This window comes from Olea europaea, chromosome 7 (genome assembly GCF_002742605.1).
Source record: "Olea europaea var. sylvestris chromosome 7, O_europaea_v1, whole genome shotgun sequence".
NCBI classification, from domain to species: domain Eukaryota; kingdom Viridiplantae; phylum Streptophyta; class Magnoliopsida; order Lamiales; family Oleaceae; genus Olea; species Olea europaea.
The window spans coordinates 23371210-23397414 of NC_036243.1; the positions used below are offsets into that span (position 1 = coordinate 23371210).

At 32.8% G+C, this 26205-nt stretch overlaps 2 protein-coding genes and 1 long non-coding RNA gene across 3 annotated transcripts; all 3 read right to left on the reverse strand.

The window, feature by feature from the left end:
* Positions 1 to 8133: 8133 nt before the first annotated feature.
* LOC111397733 (putative serine/threonine-protein kinase) lies at positions 8134 to 11307 on the reverse strand. The gene is made up of 7 exons (XM_023024724.1): positions 11100 to 11307; positions 10502 to 10945; positions 10184 to 10344; positions 9615 to 9688; positions 9356 to 9500; positions 9032 to 9181; positions 8134 to 8435 (listed from the first exon to the last, which is right to left on the reverse strand). The coding sequence occupies exons 1-7, from the start codon at positions 11212 to 11214 to the stop codon at positions 8358 to 8360; spliced, it is 1167 nt and encodes a 388-aa protein (XP_022880492.1). The 5' UTR covers positions 11215 to 11307; the 3' UTR covers positions 8134 to 8357.
* A 32-nt stretch (positions 11308 to 11339) lies between these two features.
* LOC111397734 lies at positions 11340 to 12647 on the reverse strand. The gene is made up of 3 exons (XR_002703320.1): positions 12480 to 12647; positions 11972 to 12069; positions 11340 to 11419 (listed from the first exon to the last, which is right to left on the reverse strand). It is a non-coding gene; the product is annotated as an uncharacterized LOC111397734 (long non-coding RNA).
* A 2873-nt stretch (positions 12648 to 15520) lies between these two features.
* On the reverse strand, positions 15521 to 21646 carry LOC111397485 (inactive protein kinase SELMODRAFT_444075-like). Its single transcript, XM_023024437.1, has 11 exons — positions 20976 to 21646; positions 20593 to 20729; positions 20351 to 20448; positions 19495 to 19850; positions 18101 to 18280; positions 17368 to 17802; positions 17125 to 17285; positions 16810 to 16883; positions 16543 to 16690; positions 16218 to 16367; positions 15521 to 15898 (listed from the first exon to the last, which is right to left on the reverse strand). Exons 1-11 carry the CDS (start codon positions 21166 to 21168, stop codon positions 15857 to 15859), a joined length of 1974 nt encoding a protein of 657 aa, XP_022880205.1. The 5' UTR covers positions 21169 to 21646; the 3' UTR covers positions 15521 to 15856.
* Between the last annotated feature and the right edge of the window lie 4559 nt (positions 21647 to 26205).

A 26205-nucleotide genomic window follows, 5' to 3' on the forward strand; every position in this document is an offset into this window, starting at 1 on the left:
CTCATAACATTCGAAATATTTGAGAGGACGGATGATAGTGCCATTTCAAGAAAAGAAGAAAACAACTCAAGTTATGTTAATGTCTTGAAAAACATGTACTCGATGCTAGAATTGTAACATAAACATTTATTGTTGTCATTTTCTAAAAGAGAGTTATGAACCATAAACAACACTTGTGAATATACTTTAAATAATTTACGCTTGAGTAATGAATTGATTTTACTGAAAAATGACACGAAGTATAAAGTTTAGTCACAGAAAGTTAACCAACCGTTTATCATAATTTTGTGTACTTGTTTCCAAAGGGCACAACCGAAACCAACCCCCCCCCCCTGCCCCAATAAATAAATAAGTGAAATGTGCTCCATTACAAATATAGTTAGAGAGTTTAAGTTGTAATATAAATTAAAGAAACATAATTTTTATATATATTTTCTGTAAGATTCAAAATTTACTATCAACTTATTATTCATGTATTCAGTAAGATCATAACTTATAAATACTTAATTAAAAGCATTACCAAACAAGCACTATAGAACGCAGGTGGGAAGGTGTGGGGGTGGGGTATTTCTCATCAACTTTAATTGAGTACTATGAATAGTTTAGTATAACTAATTTAAACAAAGATTCGAATTATACACTAATCACGGTAACCAGGTCTCCCCTATAAAGTTTAAACTTCAATAACTGAGTGCTATCATTTCAAACTTTCCATTTTTATTTGAACCAACAGAAAAAGAATCATATTCCACCTTAATTTTCACACACACACATGTAATATTTATAGTCCATTAGTATTAATAAATAAAGATTAACAATGGGATATGCTTTTAGGGTTCCTATTATCTATTCGGAGAGAACAATGAATCTGGCTCATACACTTGAACTTTTTCTGCAAGTTTTAGAATCCACTTTTACGTAATTTAATTCTTGAACACATTCCAAATTACTACTTTTTTGACTTATATTCCCAACATAAAATGACATGATGTATGCCTCATACATCCTAGTAAAATTGTAAAAACTATAGTGTATGGTATATGTTTGTTGACCTCAACTAAATATTCACTAGGCTTCTTCAAGCGTACACCAGATTCATTTTTATGTGAAGGGTTTCTATACATTTCAGAATTTTTTTACTCTCATGTTGATTTTTACTTATTCTATGGAATTAATACAATTAGAAAATCAAATTCTTGATGAGAACTATGGGTTAAATAAATAATAATCCTGTTGTCACTATTTTCAATATTTTCCAATATTCGTTAAACTTTAAGGGTTTGATTGTTAATATTTTTCATGAAAAATGTATTTTTTTTCATATAAATTCCTATTTTTGTGCTATTTTATTGACTTTTTTCATGGAAAACATTTTCCTATTTTTGATCATATGACCATATTTTTTTTAAAATCAAGGAAAATATATATTTTTTTACGGGGAGGAGAGTTTTATTTTTTTTAGAGAATTCACTCTCTCTTTCTCTCTCATCTATCTACCAATAAAAATGGATAAGTATAATATTTTCTAAATTAAAAATTAAATCAATTAAACACCTTTAATTAATAATATCCATACAAATAACTTCTAGACAATTATTTTCATGCAAATTTATTTTTTCATATAAATTTCATGTTCGCAATCAGACGCACCTTGAATGTGAGAATACCAAAATCTCATATCATTACTTACCATCTTTAAAGTTAACAGGTTAAATGAGCTTACTAAAATATTATCCAATCATTAATTATTTCAAATGTCATCTCATCAAGTCTATTATTATCTTTTTAAAGAGTGAAGAAGTGACGAATAAAATAATATTTTGTTAAATTCAATGGCAATTCAGATAACTTTTAAATTAGTTAATATTTTGGAAAGTTCAATGACATTTTGAAAATCTTTAAAATTCAATAAACAATTGAAAAATAATTTAAAAAGTAAAGTCACAATGGAGATATTTAACTATAACTCATCATGAGAACGGAACATTAATAATCATCATCAATTGGTAAGTGGAAATTTGTCATAATCCTTCCCCTCCCACACATGTATATACAAACCATCCAATCCCCTTCTAATCACACCCACCCACCAATGCACAATTACAAACTACCCAGCCCCTTTCCACTCCCTCACTTCACCTAGGGTGTTAAGTGTGATGAGCAACGAAAATCTCATGTGATTCATTCATCGGCTTATGGATTGTTGGCTCGTAATTGGTTATTAAAATGCAATTTTTACTATAAAAAAAATTGATGAGTCATGAACGGTTCACGTGATGGATCAAATTGAGTCCACCAGTGACAAGTTGAGTGATTCAATTCGACCCATTTGATAATCCTAACTTCAAGTACCTCCAACACAATATAATACAACTATGTGATGCAGCACAAACAAAATGTTAACAAACAATGAAAAAACATGCTTAAAAACTTGATATTGAGGATTGAGGAATTAAATATTTATTGCTTAATTCCAAATATTGATTTGAACGATGAATTCATTGATTCCAAAGAATAATCGATTCCTAAAATCACAAGATATTATTTTGTGATGATGAAATACTACAAATGAACAACCTTTTTATACTACATTTGGTACATAAGAATTAATTTCTAATAATAAATTTAAATATCCCTTAAAATTCTAGATACATGAACAAAAACAAATTCATTTATAATATATCTAAATTCATGTAAATCAAAATTCATCAAGTCAGGAATCATTGAATTTAGATTAATGTGAATATTAATTAATAGAGAATTAATAACATGAAATTCATACATCACAAGAATTTTGTAGTATTTATTACATATTGAAAAACAACAAGTAATGTACTATTGAAATAATTGCATTGTAGTAGAGTTAAAATCGTCCAAAAAATAATTCTTATTTGATGTGATATTTAATATATTATAGATAATTGTATTTCAATTTTGTTCAATCAAATACTGCACATTAATTTGATATGGCAAAAGGTAAATTTCATTGAAGGTAACAAGTGTAGTTACTTGATTGAATCTAACTAAAGCACAATTATCTCGAATGGAATGAGATTTTGTCACGACAGTATCCAATGAACACGTAGGATGATTGTCTTTGATTGACAACCACGTCATCGAATTCCATTAGTCATGTTAACGTAAGTAGACGAAATTAGCTTGAATAAAATCAAAAAGTGTAATTATTCGATTGAACAAAATTGAACTCTAGATAAATTGAAATCAAACTATAGTTTTCTCGAAAGGAACTTACCAAATTAAACTATCCAACCCCGTTCTACTCAACTTCTCCATTCTCCCACCCCACCACTTACCATCCTGCCAGGTGATGTAGACTGTAGAAAAAGCAAAGTAGCAAGGCACTAGCCAAATAGACTAGATACCATAATAATTATTTCTTCCTCCAATTTGCAGTGTGGACCCTAAACCTCAACCATTCACCACATAGTGACCGTTTTATAAAATATGGAATTCATGGAGATTATGCATTGCATCTTCCACTCTCACTTTCATAATATGACTCGTCCCTCTCAGCTACCCCATATAACGAAAAAGTTTCTTTGTATTATACCCAAAAGTTTTGCACCAGATAACAGACAAAAATTATTATCAACACGATCAGATGCCTTCTCTCCTTCTGGTTTCATGCGCATCAAAAAATGCTTGATATGAACTTGTCATTTTAAAGTTTTTGTAGGGGTTAGTCCAAATATATTGAGACCACTGCTTAATTTATCGTCCTTGTTTGCAGTTGTATTTTCTTATTATAATAATAATTTTAAAGTATTAGATTAACGAAAACGAATTGATATAAGACATGTTAATTTAGCAATATGATCTAAAAATTCATGGTACTAGTAACACAAGAGTTGATAATTTGATAATAACTTATTGCATATAATTTTATATTTTAACTTAATTAGTCTTGACATGGGTTTGAAAGTGTTCCAACGAGGATATTTGATAAACTGTCTTCAATTTTTGTAATGTTTATAACATTAATTGTAAAAATCAATTATTTTAAATAGTTTCTTGACAAGTTCATACAATCTCCTAAACACCAGTACTTAGCTTATGTTAAGTATCGGTGACATGACACATCATTTAATTGGTAAATCATTAAATACATGAGATCTACCATTAATTTATTCACCAATTAAATGATATATATATATATATATAATTTTAAAATTGCAGTAATCAACGAGGATATTTAATCAACTATACAACTTTTCTTATATTTGTAGCATTCAACGTAAAATCAATTATTCTAATTACATGCTTGAGAAGTTCATGTACTGGATTGAAATTAAAGCAACACCTAAACTACGCATGACATTTGATATATTATTCTTTTGAAAGTTCTGTACCATAGATATTTTATCAAGTGTCTTCCACCTCTTCAAGATTTTCAGCATTCGTAGTTGCTTGACAAATTCATATCTAGATTAAAATGAATGTACAGTTAACGTCTAGACGTGACATGTTATTCTCTATGATTATGTGAAGACCTTAATGCACATTGATTTAGATTAGAGTGTGAAATTTGGTTTAGAAAATGAACCGTGTTCTAAATAAAGGTTCTTACTGTTGATACATAATCTGCAGCCAACTCTTCCAATTTTTCTGGTTGGCGACCATTAATTTCTGTCCAGAACTGCAGCTAGTTTCGGAAAAGTCAAATTTATCCCTTCTTTATTTTTATTTTTATTTTTATTTTTTATTTTTACTTTTTGCAAAATAGGACCTTTAGTTGTGTAGTCCCATTTTTGAGAGACTGTATAAAATCCTCTAGATTCTTGTCTAATTGATTTTAATGATAAAATCATTGGAACAAAGAAATTTGAAGTGCATAAAACCTAGAAGGCTTTTGATTAGCTTAAGGAAAAAGGAGGGGCAAGATTTGACTTTGTCTGGGGTGTGGGGTTAAATTTGCTAGTTGGTAGAGTCGAACGTTATTGTTAATTATTGCAAGACTAAAGTCATACTGTTTAGTAAAATTATGATACATTTTATTCATTACAGAATATGAATGAGGTCACTGTTATACTAAGTAGTAATCATAGATAACATCACTGTAGTGTGATACCGTTAGATCATCTCCTGTACAATCGTGAATTACTAAAATATTTTTGCCGCATAAGCAAAATGGACATTGTTCTTTAAAAAAATGTAAAAATCTCTCTCCAATACAAATTTATAGGGACTCTATCAATTTGATATCTAGAACCTCGTCTCCTGGCTTTTTTAGACTTGTTGGCTCATCAAACTATTTGATTTTCGTTCTATATTTAGAGCATTGAATTTTCTCTCTTCCTTTCCATTTTAATTATTTTATTCTAAGGTGGATAAAACACACAGTGAATTGTAAACAGAAACTATTAGAGACCATTTTAAAACTTAATTGGATTGCAAATCTTTCAGGGTGTTGTTTATTTTTTATTTATTTTCCAAAAAATACTTTATTAATAAGCCCTCACTTGTGACGGAGGAATACCATGCTAATAGATTCGAACAACGACACTATACCAAACAAATAGCAAAGCATACGAGCTAAATCACCAATAATATCAAAAAAGGCCACTACCCTAACCTCAATCCACATCTTACTTCCTCCAATAAGTCACCCCCATCATATCCATACGAAGTAACCCTAGAGCAAACCTTGGCAACTCTGTCTAAGGTGTGTTTGTCACCTATTATTTGGGAAAAATGTATTATGAAATAGTGATTGATGTTGAAATATATGATTAAAAAAGAAAGAAAATTTTTTTATTTACGTGTAATATTATTTTAATGAAAAATGTGTGGTTAAAAATAAGTACCGTAAAAAAAATAATGGAAAGAAATGAGAGAAAATGAATGACAAACAGGGGCTCAACTCACTGCTACTTAGATTGAAATGCAAAAAATGCATTAAAGACGATTTCTATTTCAAATTTCAGTTCATGGCTCTATACTGCCAAGTATTCTGTTGGCAAAAATTGTAAATATCATTTGTCCGAAAGCCTGAGGCGAAAAACAGCCTGACAATAACAATGTTTTGAAAGAAAAACAAGTCTTAAGGTAAGCAGGTGTATAACTTTTGAGGCAAATTTTGAAAGCTTTTAAGAAAAGATTCATTTGGATGTAAAACTTTGTGTGTTAAATCTTTCAAGTTTTCAAGAAAAGATTCATTTCGTGAGACAATTGTTGACACGGTTAACAGTTCAAACTGTCTTGAAAAATTTTCAACTAATAAATTCACTTTCAACTATTTAAGATACACAATTGTAACTATCTTGAGTAGTTTAACTGTAACCTAAGATTTAAGGTACCACTCATCTATCTTACGAAATGAATCTTGTTTTGTAAGCTTTAAAGATTGGCCTAAAAAATTTGGAACTACCAAGTAATAATTAGGTTTTATGAAAAATTGTAACATTAGGATATTTTCAAAGTTTCATTTAAAAGTAACTATTTTGTTAATTTCCACAAAATTTGGACATTTATGAAAACGACATGTTGTAGTGACTATTTAGAGGTATTTCCCTATACATAAAAATATATAAACTAATGAAAATAAAGTAAAAAAGAAAGGTTTCAAAACATTTTTATCTATCATTTTTCAGATTTAATTCGAATTCGAAAATAGGCATTTACTCAGTCTTGTCAACAGGTTATTTATTTAACTTACGTTTCTCAATACAGAAATTTACAAGACACTGCTTAAAGAGTGCTTTTAACACTTTATATATAGTACATTCGAAATGTTTAGGGATGGACATGGTCTAGTTCGATCTGGTTCTAACGAGAATCAAATCGGATTCGAAATTTTCGGATATTTAGTAAGTGGAATCGTCGGATCCAAATTTAATTATGGAACTATTCGGGTTCAGACAGTTCGGTTCCATTCGGTTCAATTCGATTCGATTCGGTTCCCAAGTTCCATATTATAATTAAATTTTTTATTATTTACAAAATTGCATTAATTCAACTAATGATTTATTCCATCTTAACTCTTACAAAATAACATAGTCTAATTTTATGTATCTTTTACGTCTCTCTTTACTGAGTTTTTCATAGATTTGATTGTTAAAATCACATGAGAGGTATATAGAGAGCTCACAATAATTAAGTAAGGCATTGTTGAGCTTATTTCAATTTCTTCAGAATGGTTGAAACGACACTATGGTAGAATAACAAATTTGATAAAACTTAGGTTAATTTGATTAAGTTGGCTTTGAACTGAAAATTAGAAATAAGAAAATTATATTTTTGGGTTTTAGTTAAATTAATTAGTTAGCAAATTTATTTAGAAAAAGTAAAATAATTTGGTTTATTTAAAATAAATTAATTAAAAAATTAGGAAAATTCAGTTCTTGATCTAGAACCGAGAACCGAACCGAACTTGTTGGTTCTCGATTCAAATATCCATTCGGGTATTTAACTTAAGAAGAACCGCTTGGTTTGATTCGGAAGTTTTGTCTAGCCCTTGAAATGTTATTTTTATGATTGTAATTGACAAATGTCAATCAACTTCGATTAAAATTACAAATGGACTAAGTGTTTCCAATATAAATAAATGATAAAATACAAAATTGACATAATATATCATGAATGAAGAGTGCATTTAAGAGACAACACTCAACTACGACATCAATTGCGAATGATAAACATGTACACAACACAAAACAAAATGACCCTTGGAAATACTGAATGTGACCTATAAATGGTCATTTTATGCTGGTACTCCCTTCCTTTTTTTTTTTTTTTAGTTTGTATTTTCTTCAATTTGAACATTCTTGATCTTTCTAAACCATTAGTCTCGACAAGATGACAATATTTCTTTCAAATTCTCCAATAGAGTCTTGACACGACTGAGTCATTTGATAGCACATGCGAATGAGTAGCACGCAAATGCAATTTCTGCACATAATATATGTAAAATTTCACTAAGCATGTATTCTTTCAAAATGAGGAAGACTAATATATGTTAATGGCAATGGCTAAGAAATAAGCATAATTTTGATTAATCCATACAAAAGTAGAATCTTAATTTAATGTTAGACCTAAACTTAGGAGTAATACTACCAAGATTTATTCATTAAATTAGAGAGCAACACACGCAGCAACACTTATTAGAACATATTTCTAAAAGAAAATGTCTGTTTAAATGGCACAGGTACAGGTACAGTCGTACAGATCATAGTAATATGATATGCACCAAAAAAAGCCATAGGCAACACCATGGTTTTGTGTTTAAGCCTGCATAGATTTTCACAACGTATACACAAGTATGAAAATGTGTTATACCAGTGGCACGGCACTGATGTCGTGTATGAAGATGTGTTTACATATGTGGCGCGATGCGGATGTCATTTGCTGTAATGTGGAATAAATTGCTCCGTCAAGTGGTGGAAATCATCGCTTTCCCCTTCAAGAAGGCGCAACACCTGCAACCATTTTCACATTTACGTAATACTTAATGATACAATGATTGAAAATTCTACTTGTACATAATTATTGCACATAATGGTATGCATAATGTGATGTGACAATCATCCAATTGTTAATGTGCAAGTGTGAGATTTGAATTAAAGGTTGGATCCAGTGCCACGTGTAATTATGGACACCATTATGTAGACAATTATGTACATGTAGCATTTCCCTACAATGATATAGTATGAAATTAAAAAATTCTACTTGTACATAATTATTGCACATAATGGTGTCCATAATGTAACGTGACAATCATTCGATTGTTGATGTGTAAGCGTGAAATTTGAATTAATGGTTGGATCCAGTGTCACGTATAATTATGGACATTATTATGGAGATAATTATGTACATGTAACACTTCTCTATGAACTTTAGAAGAAAAAGGGTGCATAACTTTTCAGCGTATAATTTCAAGAGCAGGTAGAAAAATAGTAAATGAATGGACGAATTGGGATCAGCCTCGAGAAATAGATAAGCACTATATCTTGCAATATGAGTTAGCGTATTAATTTAGTTGCATGCAAATGCAGATAGAATATTGAAACTTTACCTCTGCCATTGATGGGCGCATCTCGGGTTCAGTTTGGACACATAGGTATGCTGTTCTAGCCATGTGGTACAGTTCATACGTGTTATATGAGTCCTCAAGACGGGGATCAACTAGCTCGTGCAATGCAAGCGTCTGAATCAAATGTAATGCCTGCAATGCCAAAATAGATGCTTTACCAGACATAAAATATCATATGCCAAAAACTCCCGAGCAGTTTCCAAGATGTTTGGCTAAGATTACAAAGTTCACTTCTAAGTAAATAAGTTGCATAGTAAATAAATTTTCATTTTTCAGAAAGATGCTAAAATCTTCAAGACAACGTACCCACTGCCTAAGGGACTGTTGGTCTTCTCTCGCTGAATCCACTGCCTTACGTCCCGATATCAATTGGATTAGAACAATGCCAAAGGAATAAACATCCGTTCTTACAGAAACAATGCCATTCTCCGCGTACTCTGGTGCGAGATATCTGCACATGGCGAGAAACCTCAAGCATTGCTCAATTTATTGGGAAGGAAACTCATTCTCTACGCGATGTAAGTATTGAACATATTCACTGTTAAGTATAACAACGTACACTTACCCCAGAGTGCCAAGAATTCTTGTCTGTATATCCTCTTCACCTGTCTTCCACTTTGCGAGGCCAAAGTCTCCTAGCTGTGTTTGAATAGAATGTGCGTAAGTATGACATAAAAACAAAGTTTTAACTTCGAAATTTATGTTCAAGTCATGATATTTTCCTAAAAAGTCAAGATATCATATACGTCTCATTTACAATGGCCGAAGCCCGCAAGAACTACATCGTACATCGAGATTAAAGAAAGCTATATAAATTAGTTCTACTTGAGCAGCGGAGATTTTAGACTGTTAAAAGGAAGTGTCTTTGATTTTTTTTAAAATTAAAGACATTAAGAGACACTTTATAGTATCTTGAAACAGGTCATAGATCAAGCATTAGGCTATTGGACAGTTTTTAAATATTTTAATTAGATTATGGAGACGTACGGCATGAAATTGTGCCAGGGCCTGACAACCCAATCGCACTACGAACTCCAGCATCACAGAGATTCTATTTTACCTTAATGCAATTAAGATATTCAATCATCCAACGAGAGAAAGACAATGGTTAAGGATATAGACTAAAAATATTACCATAGGAACATATTCGTGTGTGAGCAATATATTACTTGGCCGCATGTCCCGATGAATGATGGGACTTCCTCTACATTCTTCATGCAAAAACCGCAACCCTTTTGCAGTTCCAACAGCAATAGCATGTCTTCGGTGCCATTCAAGAACACGCTCTGTGTTTTCTGACCACACAACCAAAATCCATTGAACATGGAGGGGATACAGAGAGAGAGTAATGTTGTTTCATATATACGATATCCTACTTCAAGCAAAAAAAGAACGAATAAAATATTGATGGTGGATAGATAACTTCAAAAACTTTTACATTTTGTTGCATACCGAATAAATGCCATTCAAGTGATTTGTTGCAGATATACTCATAGACCAAGATGTTAAGGTTTTCCTTGCAACAATAACCAAGAAGCATCACAATGTTCTTGTGACGTGCAAAGCTTAGGACATATACTTCAGAATGGAATTCTGTAAACCCTTGTGTACTTGCTTCCTTACGCACCTTTGCAGCAATAAGTTGCCCATCCTTAAGCCGACCTTTATAAACACGACCATACCCACCTTCTCCCAGTAAATAATCAGATGAAAAATCGTTTGTTGCAAGCTGTATCTCAGTATAATTATATCTCTTTGAATCTAACTCCGTTGTCATCCCACAAGCAATACAGAGAACAGGCACCTCAGAGGATCTCTGTCGACTAAGCTTTCTTCGCTGTTTATGTAAAGTTGGGGGAGAAACGGCATATTTATTTTCAGATTTAGCATAGCTACCTGCAAAAGCAATTCATTACAAATAAAAGCCTACAAAACATTAAACATGTGAAAGACGGAAATAGGGACAAAAGATTACAGAGGATACTCAAGACCAGCATTTCGTTTAGTTATAAATTAAACACTCTACATGCACACACATAACCTTTCTAACCTGATTCATCTTGCAAGGAAAAGCTGTGCTCCTTTAAGTTGGATGTGAATAAGTTGCTTTTAGCCATAACAGAACTTGGCTGGGAAACCATAGAAGCAGCGTAGTTGAGAGACATGGACGTCTGTTCATTGTTATCATTGTCTTGAGAAGATGGGAGTGGAACAGTCTTGGATAGTGAGTAAAACAACTTAACTTCAATATTGTCAATATCCTTTTCAGAATAATCTGATCTCAAAACTTCTAGGCTAAAGTTATCAAGGACTACTGCAACCTTGCAGGGTATATATTTAAGGTAAAACCTCGATTCCCGTCTTAGATGCCTGTAATTGTATACCATCAAGTGCTAAATAAAACGAACTAGCAGTTAAAGAATGTCAATGTACATTTTGAACTACATATTTAACTAAATAAGTTAAAATAGATATTCAATCTTGACACTGAACAACCCATGGGCACCAACCGTTTAACCTTTAAAAACTGATATACTTAAGTCAAGCCTTTAAGAATAATGAATTTGGCTCGTGCATAAGGGAATTTGAACACATAAGTATTAAAAATCAGAAAGGCATATTGACCCTTGTGATTCGAAATGAATTCCATTATCTCTTGCTTAAATATTTATGGTCAATCTTAGTGATAATATTATTATCACATTAATGTTTTTCCAGAGTTGACAATCATATATAATGGTAAGGTAAAGCATTGAAAATTCCCCGAAATCATTTTGAAGACCTCAATTTGGCCTATATATCCTTCATCAATAACTTTTCATCCATCTCCCTTCTTCATTAAAACAGAACATTCTTCCAAGAATATAGCACACAAATATTCTAAATCAAATGTGATCCACATATGTCAAATTCAAAAGCTACCTATCAAGTATAACCCAGGTTGCATTTGAAGTCAAAACTTCTTGTACGATAACTGTCTTCATTGGAGTTCCAACCGTAATCTTGACTTCAATAGCAACCTGCATAAAGGGGATATTGTGGCGATGAAAAACTTAAGGAACCAGTCTGCATTCTTTTTAGAGAAATCATGATATTCACATGGATACTTGATAAGGCATACTTCAAATGTAGCCATGCTGTTTCTTAACTCAGATTATTCTGAAAAGGATAACTTAACCTCAAAATAATTATGGTTCTTAACTCAGGATAGTTTATATTCTTCAACTGAAGACCACACAAAATAAAGACACCCCAACTCGGCAACTCCCAAAATCACAATCTAAGAGTGTAAAATTCATCCAAATTCGACGACCCTTTTCAACAAGTATACCATTTGTACCAACAATATCACTATTAAAACAAAGTAGTACTGGACTGTGAAAGTGAAAAGTGAAAACGAACGGCACCGATGCACCGTGAAAGAACTCACCAAAATTCAAAATCTGGAAGGCAGCAAACGAAAGTTCGAAACTCGTTGGAGCCTCGAGTAGGGAGGGTCGGACCGTCTGAGAACTCCGGGTCGACGATTGTATGGGTTTTCTAGGACGACGACAATAACTGTATGAAGACTCTAAGCCGGAGACGGTGGTTATGCAGTATGCACTTATCACTTATGCTTGTAGGTTGTATCAAGAGTAGGGTTATTTAGTTGGACTAGGGTAGTTGGGTTGGATCATGTTGATTGTTCGGCCAAAAATTAAAAAAAAATTAGAAATCAAACAATAAACTGAGTGGGCCAAAAGCTAAAAAATTAGAAATGAAACAATTATTGGGCCAAAAATTATTTTTTAGAATTTGTTAATTTGTTTGGAAAAAAATTAAAATTAAAACATTTGATTTATTCAATAATAAAAAAAAAGAGTTCGAAAGATTCGGTTCTCATTCGGTTTTTTGGTTCTTGGTATAGAATCGAGAACCGAACCGTACCCATCGGTTCTCAATTCAGATACCTGTTCGGGTATTTAATTCGACAAGAACCGTCGGGTTCGGTTCGGTTCGAGAGATTTGCCCAGCCCTAAATATACCTCCATGCCTTGTGTGAATTGTTGGATATTTATGAAATCATAATGCATTCCGGCATGTTAGTATTCGTCATAGAGATATAGTCGAATCACATATCGGGGTAGGTTTGGCATTGCTCGAAAGAGATTGTCAAATTAAAATAAGAATATTGATTCATCTTTTATGCAACTGTGTGTCAAATTTACAGGATTGAAAATTGAACGATATTGCTTGGGAATTCGTGATCCTAGTGCGTTAGTAAATTCATTAATTTCATAAATTCTCGTAGATTGTGTTCAAGTCATTTTGCATTTAATATAATTCTCTCATTCATAATTGCATTAGAGTTCACATCTTCCTTAGTTAAATCACAATACATCAATTTTACTTAACCCTATTTTGTAGTTGATCCTTATGTCTTATTTATGGATTTTGCTACAGGTACCTGGAGCTTTACATTTCGGATTACCCGTCCCTCACATGGGGGTGGGTCCCCACGCATTTATTGGGCATGGGACCTGACCCCATGTGAGGGGCAGGTAACCCAGAGTATAAAAGCTCCAGTTACAAATGACAAAATCCTTTATTTATACAATAAAACTAAAATCCTAGTGTAAGAAAACGTAAATGTTAATAAAATCCCAAAATGAGAAAAAAAAAATTATCAAAAATAATCCATGTATCCTGAAAATAATAAAAAACATGCTTTATCCAAATAAGTAGAATTTGCTCAATAATCAAGATGGCCAAAGGCTTTGCCATAAGGTTTGCTCCGACATTCAATTCTATTTGAAAAACCTATATTCGTTTCCAGTGATGAAAATTTAAAGAAATAAAAGGTCGCCCTACATCATGCTCTATTTTTATAGACACGGAATTCGTTTACTTATTAGTCATCAGGGGCGATGGTGTTAAAGATTGAAATGTTAGATATTAAATTTGATATTTATGAACAGTTTAAACCTCTAAAAAATAAAAACAAATTTATTAGGATGGTAATTTGGGATCGGATCGATGAAATAATCATGCGACCGATTGTAAAATTTTATTAATTATTAATTATTTTATATATTAAAACATTGATAAGCTTCAAGATTTTTAAAAAGAAACAATGATTATAATGAACTGAAACTAAACTATAAAACCAATGTTGCAACTAGCTTATAAAGGCTTACAGTGATTTTTGAAATGCAAGGGAAACCAAAAATAAAAAATAATAACGTGAAAGCTTCATTTAAGTCTTGGCCCTGCTTTCAAGCAAAGACTTTCTAACAACTCAATCGAACATGCAAGATAGGTTGCCTTACTACGATTTATGTGAAAACTTTTTATCTTTGTCAACTAGATCTTATGGAGTGAGCTAAATTAGCGGGATCTGTCATTTCTTATAATTATTATAACTCTTGTACTTGACTTGTTATGTCAATTTCCTTAGTTGACAATATTACTTTTACATTTTGCGATAACTCGGATCTTATGTTTCTTCAGGTATATTTCATTGACTCAAAACAAGTGTTATGAGAATCTAGCCTTGCTAATGGTTGGCCACTCACATTTAGCCTTCGCCTTCTTGGCCAAGTTGAACTTGTCAATGGTGTTGAGTAGAACCACCTTTCTTTTTCAAGGAGTGATAATTCAGTAATGAGATCGTAAGATCCTACAATTTTAAGATCTTACGGCTCAATCGGATAGTTTTGTTATTTTGAGATTCAAATAGTGGTTTTAACGACTCTGGAAAAAAAAAGACACATATTTCTACTTACTCAAAGACAGAAGATGGGACTATTTTATCCTTTGATATTTCAGCCAAGCCTATAACCCAATTGTTTAATTTACCTCGTTTTTCATATAATAATTCTTCTCATTTAAGCTCTAATCTTTGTCAACATTCAAAATGGCTAACAGATTCAAAGATTAAACAAATTCCGCTTGGTGCTATTTTGGATTTAAATCATCCATTTTTTTATTTTTATTTTTTGGGTTTCATATTAGCTTGAGAGTTAGTAAGATATTGAATTTGAATATCTTTTAATTTTTCTCTTTTGGGTTGAAAAGCGCTAAATACTGATTTTTTTTTTAATTTTTTTTTCCCAGTCCTTCCCACTGGGAAATTATCTAAAACTTGTCTATGTTTATCAGTCCGTAAGACATCGAGTGAATATATTTTAAAGTTCTTTTGGTTAAAAGGTACTAATTATGGCATATTTTCCAGCTCGTTTGAAATTATCTAAGATTTGTTTATATTTAACTTGAGAGTTCGTAAGAAAATTGAGTGAGAATATAATTTAAAGTTTTCCAGTTTAATAGGCACATTTTCAACTTTTTCGTTCATTCGAAACTATTTTTGATCAACCAAATATACCAATGAACATCACCACAAAGGTCAGACGACAGGTCCACTCAAGGAGTATCAGTTATGTACAAAGATACTGCTCAGAATTTATATTCATATTCAAGAACCTCAAAATATAAAGCAATCCACGAGAGAAGACTATAGTATTTTAAAAAAGAGTGTCATCCCCAAATTTTGAACTCATGAGATCACCAATTATTTCTATTTACTCATTTTGTAAATCTAGCCAAGGTTTCCGGCTGTTCTTTGCTATTTGGTTTCATGTCAAATGCGTCCTACTCAATGAGGATACGACTAACGACATGGAAAATAGTCCTGAATCTGCTACTGCGTTCCACCACAATTAATTGAAAACAAATATCGACAAATATCCAGTTTCACCTCAACCAAGTGCCTCGGCTATGTTGTCCATTCTGTTTTGTGCTGTAATGAGGAATACATAGCTCAAATGATTAGAGGAAGTGATTGTGTTTCCCATCAAGAAGGTGCAACACCTGCAGCCGTGTTCGTGATGTGATCAGTTGAGGTAATATGAATAATTGACCACTACAAAGATTAAAATAGCAAATGAGATTGATAGTGTTTACTAAGCCTAAAATATTCACTCATATTTATGAGTAAGTTTAATACAAATTACATTCTTTTAAGAATCCCGTCTTGTAAAATAATTTGATCTTAGAAGAACTGTTCATATCATGTCCACTAGTACAGTAGTACTTACCAAACATGCTGAAAGAGTATTTGCAAAGCATAATCAAATCTACATATGGTGAAATTCCAATAGTATAAATATTTAAGGAATCATCTATTTACCTCTCCCATTGATGGGCGCATAGCAGGGTCCATTTTGACACATAAGCATGCTGTTTTAGCCATATGGTAGAGTTCATAAATCCTGTACGAGTCCCCTAGACGAGGATCAACAAGCTTTTCTAATGCAAGCGTCTGAATCAGTGGTAATGCCTGAAACAACAGAAGATATATTTGGTACAAAAATGTAAGATGGATTGTGAAGCCTCCTAACAGTTTGCAAAAACCATTTATATCATCAGAAAAAAATATCCGCGAAACAAATTATGTGGGTGAGAACAATATTAATATGTTATTTAAAAGGAAGAAATATGGTCAGACAACATACCCACTGTATAATGGACTGTTGGCTGTCGTCACCAGTTGAATCCACTATCCGGCGTCCTGATATTAGTTGTAACAAGACAACCCCGAATGCATAAACATCACTTTTTATGGAAACATTGTCATTTTCTGTGTACTCTGGTGCAAGATTTCTGCATGAGGTGAGAAATATAAACTCAGTTCATTGAAGGGCGATTAGGCATTTCATTGGTCATATTTTGAGAAAAACTGTTCTCGATTCCTTTTTTGTAAACAGTGAACCTAAACTTACCCTAGAGTGCCAAGAATTCGTGTTTCCCTATCTGCCTCGTCCGTCTTCCATTTTGCTAGTCCAAAGTCTCCCAGCTGTGCATCAATAAAATGAATAAAATCGAAGATATAACAAATTGTCACCTCTAAATTATTTGCAGGTCTGCATTTGAGATTATTATTTGGATAACCTTATAAACTTGACCAGAAAAAATCTTAGACCTTTGTGGGAAGAGATTGTGTTCAAGACAATCAAACAGGAAGAGTAAAATGTGTGAGCGAATCAAATTAAGAGAACGAAGACATTGGCTAATTGTACTGGGAATAAAGATTTTACCATGGGAACAAAGTCATCGGCAAGCAATATTTGGCTAGGCCTCACGTCCAGATGAACAATAGGATATCTCCGACACTCTTCATGTAGATAACGCAAACCTTGTGCAATTCCAATGGCAATAGAACGTCTTGTGAGCCACTCAAGAACACGATCAGCATTATCTGTTAATACTCGTCTATAAGGATAAATAACTATAGAGATTTAAAGATTAGCTATTCTAGCTCATCTGCTAAATTTGATTACCAAATAAATGCCACTCTAGAGATTTGTTGCAGACATATTCATAGACCAAGATGTTAATGTTCTCCTTGCAACAATAACCAAGAAGCCTCGCGATGTTCTTATGGCGTGCAAAACTCAGGGCATATACTTCAGAGTGAAATTCTGCAGACCCTTGTGTACTTGCTTCTTTTAGCACCTTTGCCATAATGAGTTGCCCATCCTTCAGTTGGCCTTTATAGGCAACACCATATCTACCTTCCCCAAGTAAATTATCAGATGAAAAATTCTCTGTTGCAATTTGGATTTCAGAATAAATAAATGTAATTAAATCTAGCCCATTATTCATGCCATTATCAGTTGAAAGAACAGGTACATCAGAAGATCTCCGTGAACTTCTTTGTTTTTCCATCATTAGAGGAGAGACAGCATATTTATTTCCCCCTTCAGCATTGCTACCTGTTGAAATCATTCATTGTAATTGTTGAAGACTAAAATACGCACGCACATACCCCCCCTCTAACCAAGGGCGGATCCAAGAATGGACTAAATCCAGGCTAATATGTAAAAAAAATAAAAAATCCACATAAATTTTTTGAGAGCAGGTAGAGGTCGTGAGTTCAAATATTGCTGCTGCCTATTTATTAGAATTATTAGACATTTGAGCTGATAAGTGATAGTCCAAACCCAAATTTTCAATCCGATAGTGAGGAAATGTCAAGTAAAAAATGTTTAAACATGTACAAAAATTTTTAACCTTGTTGCTCTTGCTTAGCACTGAAGATAGATTCATATCGTGGCCGAAATTCCATAAACTCTCGTATAATTTCTTTCTTGGGCACCTTTGTTGTTGAATCAGAGGATCTCTGTGGACTTCTTTGTTTTTGCTTCATTGGGAGAGAAACAACATATTTATTTTCCACTTTAGCATCATTGCCTGTTGATATTATTCATTAAAATAGAAAGCACGTAAGAAACAGAGATCGAGGTGTGCTGCCTGTTTTGCTATTTCAGCAATAAAAGCATAAACAGATTATAGATTTAAGATCAAAAGGGCATAAAAAATGAGAAACTCTTTAGCACTCACAACATTTTAACCAAGAGAGAGTTTCGGGGTGGGGCGGTTCATGTCCCCCGGACATTTTCCCACCACGTTACCCATTTAAGGCAAGGCAAGGTGTACGCATCCATTTATTCTTTTCATAGTTTTTGATAATTCATTTTATTACTCTCATTCATTCAAGTGAGACAATAATAAAGTTATTAAATTTTTAATTAATTTATTTATTTTCAAAAGTTAAATTATTCAAATATATTTGGTAAACTAAGGTTTTTATTGTTTATCATGTTCTTTAGATAATTTCAATTGTCATCTTCTGTTAGAATTAATGAAATTTTATGAAATTTTTCTATTTAAAGTATTGAATTTTTTAAAAAATAAAACAAGACTAGGCCCCTATACCCGTACCCATCTCAGGGCGGAATTTCCCATCCTGTACCCAACCTGATTACCTGGTTAAGCGGGTAATCCCCACCCCCTCTTCAGGTTGAGGCGCACAAGAATCGGGTTTGAGGGTATTTTTGCAATCTTTGCACCTCAATGTTAAATAATATCAAATTCAAGTAATTGACGATTTCATTTTTCTCATTATATTAAACCTTTTTATGTATTTGACAAAGAAATCTAGATATGCGAAAGGAAAATGAGTGAAAGACTGTTAAATACTAAAATTTAAATAAATAAGTGGGTATATCTCTAACAATTTTAAGCTTTTATATGAGGTGATTTAAATTGTATTAGAACGAGCATGGATCCTGAGTTCAAGTCTTGTTGCGGTCCATCTACGAAAATCATGCACTTATGAGCCTTTGATGAAAGTAAATCTAGTACGAACGTAAGAGACGTGTTGAAGATTAATCTAAAAAATAATTGTTTTCTTTATCTAACAACTTAAACTTTTAAATGAGGTAGTTCAATAGATTGTGCACAAATAAAAAATAGTTTACCAAACGCTAATAACAGTTTCTTCTATCAATTAAGCTTAAAGGTCCACTTTAACTTAGGAGTAACAGTTCAGACACAAATTATAATATAGTGGAAAACTGGAATGTGAAGTCAGATATGCCAAAGTACTTAAAAATCTTTGTAACCTGATTTCTCCGGCGTAGTATTTTGGCTGGATTCATCTTGTGAGGAAAAGCTGTGATCATTGGAGTTGGGCGTGAATGCTGATATGGAGCTGTTCTTGGTCATGTTAGAGCCATCCAAGGTACTGATAGATGCATAGGAGTCGGCAGAAAGGATAGAATTGTCGATTGTCTCGTTATCTTGATTGGATAGTGGCTTGACTGGCTTGGATAGTGAGTAAAACTGTGTATATTCAATATTTCCAACATCCTTTTTAGAGGAATATTGCCTCAAAACCTCCAATGAGAATTCATCAAGGACCAGTGCAACCTTGCAAGGTGTGTGTTTAAAATAATATTTCAACTCCTTTCTTAGGTGCCTGTCATTGCAGTGAAACAATATGAAATACAAACATGCCCATATTAAGATAGGTAGAACGTTCATTACTGACATTAAAAATTTCATAGAACCAGATCAAAAATAAATAAAAAGAAAATAATATATACCAAGATATTGGGACTATGATCAAAGAGAACAAATATAATCTCGCTTTAGCTGAAGTATGAATGGACATAAAAATTTTCTTTGCTTTTCACATTAGGATATGGTGAGCTATTCAATTTTATAAATGTACTATTTTCAAGAAAAAAATGCTTACAATATAGGAACATAGAGCATAACATCACTTTAAGACTTTATTTTTCAATTTTGCATGTCTTAGGAAAATCACAATTTTAACATTTTACCTTCTTTGTGAAATAAAACTGTGAATAAAGTTTTCTGGAAGAGAAAACTCTCTTTTTCCTTCCAAGAAAAGATGAAATAAATAAATAAATGAAGACAAATTTGATCAGAAAATGTTAATTAATCAAATGCTACCTATCAAGTACAAGCCAGGTTGCATTGGAAGTTGCTACTTCTTTTGCAACAACCTTCTTCATTGGACCTCCAACAGTAATCTTGGCTTCAATTTCAACCTAATAAGAGATTGTAATGGCTTAGTATTGAAAACTATAAAAATATTGTGGCTACTCTATTTCTTCCAACAAAAAAGTGAGAAATAATAAAAGTATGTGCCATTAAAAGTAGAATTTCTGAAGGAATATAAAAGTACATATTACCCCATCAGCTTCACATTCTTCAGCACTATGGTGGAGCATGCTCACATAAAAATCAATCTTTCTCGAGAATTCTTCTTCCATTGCACGGACATGTGTTCCAAAGAAAGGCCCGTGACCTATTTTCATTTCGTAACCCACTGTACCCAGACATGAGTTAACAAAATTAAGAAAGAGAAATAAAAAACAGATTCCTAATAACTGTGAAAAAATTTCAACAAACAAAAGACTGGTTCATAAGTCATCCAACCATATTCCTAATAACGCAGAATTGCAAGAATATTTGACCTTACTGCAATAGTTTGAGTGAAACCCACATTTAAACTCCCCAAAAATATTGAAGAAATTCTAAATAACATAAAATGCATAAAGAAACAAAGACTTACTGGGGTGAAGGATTTTGTGTATAACCCCAAGAACTGTAATTTTATCCCCTGGTTTTATTATCCCACCTTGCATCCTGATATTACTAATCGTGTTCTTGAACTCCTGCTTATTGTGATCTTTAGTCGCATCACACGCGAAAACAATGTGCCCTGGCGTGTGAGGATTGTCCCTGTAATTGTCACTTCTTTCCATAACGGATGGTGCAAAAATCAGAAAAATCCAAGTCCCTGAAAATGCTGTAAATTGAAAACTTTTCTAAGACTTCCTCTATCCTTGTTTTTGTCAAATTGTGCGTGTGAGAGGGACGGGGGGAGAGGATTTGAAGGATAATACTGTGATATATAGCAAGTACGGAGAGAATGAGAGAATCCCTCTATGCAACAAGGAGATAAGTGCTAAACAGCTGAAGATAACATCAAGGAGTCCATTGTTTGGGGTTTATGCTTCGGAATCTTGGTCCTGGGCGACAAACACTTGCATAGGATTCTCAGAGAAGAAAAACGAAGTTGTTGTCCGGGAAGGACGAGGTCGGGGAGCAAATGAAACGGTCTTGTTTTACAAAAATCTGAAGAACCAAAAAAATTTCTAACTTGCCCTTCAAGTTTGAGTTTGGTCCCTCAAGTTCCCTTTTTCTCTTCTATTTGTGGAGAGTGAAGGTCAACTACATCAATAATTTTTTGTCACTCACTTTGGATTGTCGTTGCGTTAATATTTTTATTGAAAAAGTATGTTCCTTTACATCGTGAAGTAGTATGTTTTAGGCTTTCAATCCTGATATCTTGATTGCTGCTAATTTTCAGCATCCACTCTTTATTTATTGGTATTTTAATCTTAACTCCAATGGCTTTAGAATGGACTGAAGGCGCAACTTTTGTGTGCATTGGGAAGAGAAGGAACTAGGAAGATATATTTGGTACGTAGGAAAAGAGGGAGAGGATCATAATCCTACCCATAAAACAAAGAGAGGAAGCAAAGCTAAAACTTGTTATACAAGAAGTATTTGGGATCCAAATATCCAAAGGAACTAATATGTAATAATCATAATTACGACAGACGGTGTTTGTTTTAGTCGACCTCCTTTTTTTTTCATGTTCTATTATATTCATATTCATATTAATCTATCTATAGAAGCCGGAATTGCTAGTAATCGTCGGTCGGCCATACAGCGGTGAATTCGTTCCCAGGCCTTGTACATACCGCCCGTTATACTTTGAGAGCTGGTCATGCCTGAAGTCGTTATCTTAATTGCAAGGAGGGGGATGTCAAAGGCAGGGCTAGTGATTGGAGTGAAGTCGTAACAAGGTAGCCGTACTGAAAGGTGCTGCTGGATCACCTTCTATGATATTCCTATTCATATTAATTTATCTATACATTATAAATAATGTCCATAGTCTAACAACGTATCTGTGAATATGACAAAAACAACTTCGATATAATGCCTAATTCCACGTGTTTGAGATGAGAAAATTTGTATTATCAATAAAATTGACATAATGTTTATCACCTTTATAACATGTGGCGGCGAAGTATCATCTGATGGTATGATTACTGCCATTTAGATTCTCCAATTTGAATTAGGCCGTCTAATCCTATGCAAGATAATTTAAGAACTTGTTTGGGAATAAAGTTCTGAAAAATTATTTATCTTCATAATCACTTTCACCACACATTCTATGGGATAATAACATTTCCTAATTTTTAACATTACATTTTCTAGAAAAAAAACCATTTTCCAGTTGGAAAGATCTCTCCCAAACATGCTCTAAGTGCAATTGTATTTTATTAATTGAGTGGCAAACACTTAAAGAATTTTTGTGGTTTAGATGAAACAATAAATAACGCAATATAATTTTATGTAAAGAAAATAAATCTTTAGGTGTTATGAAATTTTATTTAGCAAGAAATATAGTAGTTCCCGCAAAAATTCTTAATTTCAAAGCGAAAAAGGAGTAGAAAACATAAAAACAGAATGTTTTGGAGTCAAGGAATTGACATACTGATATGCATAAAGAATAACCCATAAATACAGTAAGTTTAATTATGTTTTGCGAAAGTTAGTCTCGTTTAGCTGCTTTAGCATATCAAATTAAACATGTAATAAAAGCCAAGAATCAGACATATTTAGTACTCGAGTTTTATTCATTCTTCAAGGAGATGACATAACACTGATATGAGTTTGTACCAAGATAATTACAGTGGAATCATTAAGTTATCCTAAGAATTAGATTTAATCTACATACAAACTAGACAATCTCCGTGTCAATTAAGGGCTTTACATTTCAATATCTGTGCATTTGAAATCCCAACTGTTGGATCATCAATAAGATCCTTTTTCCTCTGATTATGTATATCTGCAGTGTATCTTGGCAAGTGACTCTCATCAGCACTTGAAAACAGCCTACAAATCCGACCGATCAGCTTGTTGCATGGTCTATGACAAATGCTTCTCGTCTGCAGAATTCATTGCTCTGTAGAAAATATTGATAGAGCTACCTACTCAAATCGAGCTAAACCTTTCCGTCTGATGAAGGGAGATGTCTCTCCGTTTCCACAGCCGTAGAAGATTTAGTTACAAAATTTGTGCCTTTGGAGGGAGCTGAAGAGGGAGAAGGCAATTTTTTAGGTAGCGTTTGGTCCCAATGTACCTTAGGCACTCTTGATGCTTCTGATATGAAAATGAGTGCAAGAAAACTCAAGATTAGCCACTTGTAACTCCAAGAACCCAACATGACGATTATGCCACCAAACCCTTTTGCGTCAAGCCTTTTGAAAGACAAAAAATCCTATTGGAGCTATCTGAGACGAGTGTTTCGATAGGAGGATGAAGGGAGACAAATCAAACACTTGCACAGAGTCTCTGTTTTAACTGCCAAGGATTGATTTAGAGAGTTTGCAGCGGCTGCAGACATGATGAGCAATGTAAGAAGACTGCCAGTTTGTTTGTTTAAGGAAAGATGAAACAGTGGCAGACAATGTTTGTATAAAATAATTATTAGCTGTTAGCTGTTTGTGTTCTTGTTCTTGTAATCCTTACTCCAAGTAGAAAAGGTGTGTCCCGTAATAAAGTAATCCTTGGAGTCTGAATTAGTTAAAATACAAGAACTGTAATATGTACTGTACATCGTACTCGTCTTTAAAATTTTATACCATAACATCTCTACGCTTGCATGACATTTTATTGAAATCGTATCACTTTTACAAACGAAATCTGCAAACATGTATCCATTGCTTGAATTATCTTTCGATTCATTTCTCTTCAAATGGTGTCATGTGCACTTATTCGTTATATTCTCATTTCTTATTTGTAATTAAGATAAACTTCCTTTATTTGTCCACGCGATTTTTATTGTTCAGAAAAAAATAACAAACAAGAAAAATCCTAAAAATAGAGCAGAAAAATTCATGGACGATCAAGGTTTCCATTATATGAAAAATTGTTTCAATCATACAGAATTCCCTCATGAGAAAAAATACCAAAAGCTTTACAACAACCACCAAATTCTATTATTTGAACAATCCAAAAGGAGAACCCCCATAAATAAATAAAACACCAAAATCCTAAGCTTCCAATCCCCCTAGGCCAATTGATTTCCTTATTGCAATGAAAGTCCCTTTTAAATTGCCTTTTCCATCATGTGCTTGTTTGATAAAAATTGCTAAAATTTTTTAACCATAAATTTCATATAAACACAATTTTCATCAACTTTTCAACTTTACATTTCATTCATTTTTATTAAAAGTCTTGTCAAACAACTCTTTTGGCATCCCTTTACTTTTTTATTTCAGTTGAAATTTTGAGACAACAATCTCTACAATATCTTATCCAGATTAGTACGACCACACATTTATTTTAACGTCCTCATTTCTTCTATATTCATCTCCATCTTTAAAGTGGCGTTTCAATTTTACTTAACTTAAATCTTTAAATTCTAAAATACACCTTCAAAGTCTTTAAAACATGAGAAAATTCCATATGGCCCGTGAAAACCTACAAAGTCCCCACCATTTAAAAAAAAATAAAAAATTATTCTTCATATTCAATCATGCAAACATGAGGAGAATAGAATTTAATATTTTGGAGAAACTAAAGAAGGGAGACAAGCCCCAGTTCATAAGGGTAAAGTGTGGTTGAAGAAGTCCCAAAAGCAACTTGATCACTTTTTGTCTAGTCTTTTTGCCAACATAGAAAATATTCAATGCACAAATAAAGATAATGAGTGCCAGTAGTGTTTGTGGCAACAATTCTCTTTGAGCAGCTCTTCCTTAAGTTCATGGGGCAGTCATTATGAAATCGGAATTGGAGAGACTTGACACTACCTAATTGATTTTGTGATGACACCACATACTAGTTGTTTGAGAAGTAATTAGGCCCATAGTTGTTTCTAATCTACCATCTCGTCTAAAAATTTGATGATCGTCAATATATGTCCCCTTATGTAGAAAGATTCGAACTTATTTCTTTCATCATTTGTTTGAAATGTAATTTTTTTAAATAAATGAATGGTAGAAAGACTTAAACTCACAAGTCATCTTATATAAATGTTTAGTTGAGTATATTTATATTACAATATGATATATAAATAGTAAATACTTGAAATTACAAGTTTAGTAACTTCAGCAATGAGTGAAGTAGAAAGTGTTTATTATAGAAATAAAGTTGTGAAAGCCAAGACAAGTTTGTATCGTCCATCTACTACAGTCAAATCATTTAAGAGTGTTCTTTTTTCTGATTTTCAAAGGGTAGTACAGGTGTATAAATGCTCACCTCGGAAACTAGTTTTCAAATTCTAGCTTTTCCCTCATGGTAGTTGTTGGGATGACAAAATATCGTGTCCTTTCACTAATCGAGTGAGAGACACGGAATGTCGCTCCCACCTACTTGCCATATATATATATATATATATATATATAGATCTTCTGAGGAATAGGATATCGAATCCATGGAAGAGCAGAATTGAGAGGTTTGTAATTAATAACAAGACGTGGAACACCTCTTTCAATTTCAGCAGAATTGTTAACATAAAATGCAGAACAACTCCATGGAGATTTACTTGGACGAATTAAATTCTTCTCAAGTAGATCATTGATTTCCTTGATACAAAAATCAAGTAATTCTTTTTTCATTTGAATATGACGAGATTTTGTAGGAATGTTTGATTCATGAAAATCAGAATTGTAAGGAAGAGAAATAATGTGTTTCTTTCTATCCCAAAAAGTATTTGGAATAGT

Coding starts and splice junctions, on each gene's coding strand:
- LOC111397733 (XM_023024724.1), bottom strand. CDS start 11,214: ATGTCTCTCAACTACGCTGCTTCTATGGTTTCCCAGCCAAGTTCTGTT. Junction 10,946..11,099: donor TTCCTTGCAAGATGAATCAG/GTTAGAAAGGTT, acceptor TTGCTTTTGCAG/GTAGCTATGCTAAATCTGAA. Junction 9,689..10,183: donor CACACGAATATGTTCCTATG/GTAATATTTTTA, acceptor ATTCAAACACAG/CTAGGAGACTTTGGCCTCGC.
- LOC111397485 (XM_023024437.1), bottom strand. CDS start 21,168: ATGGAAAGAAGTGACAATTACAGGGACAATCCTCACACGCCAGGGCAC. Junction 16,884..17,124: donor CCGATGACTTTGTTCCCATG/GTAAAATCTTTA, acceptor ATTGATGCACAG/CTGGGAGACTTTGGACTAGC. Junction 15,899..16,217: donor TGCGCCCATCAATGGGAGAG/GTAAATAGATGA, acceptor ACACGGCTGCAG/GTGTTGCACCTTCTTGATGG.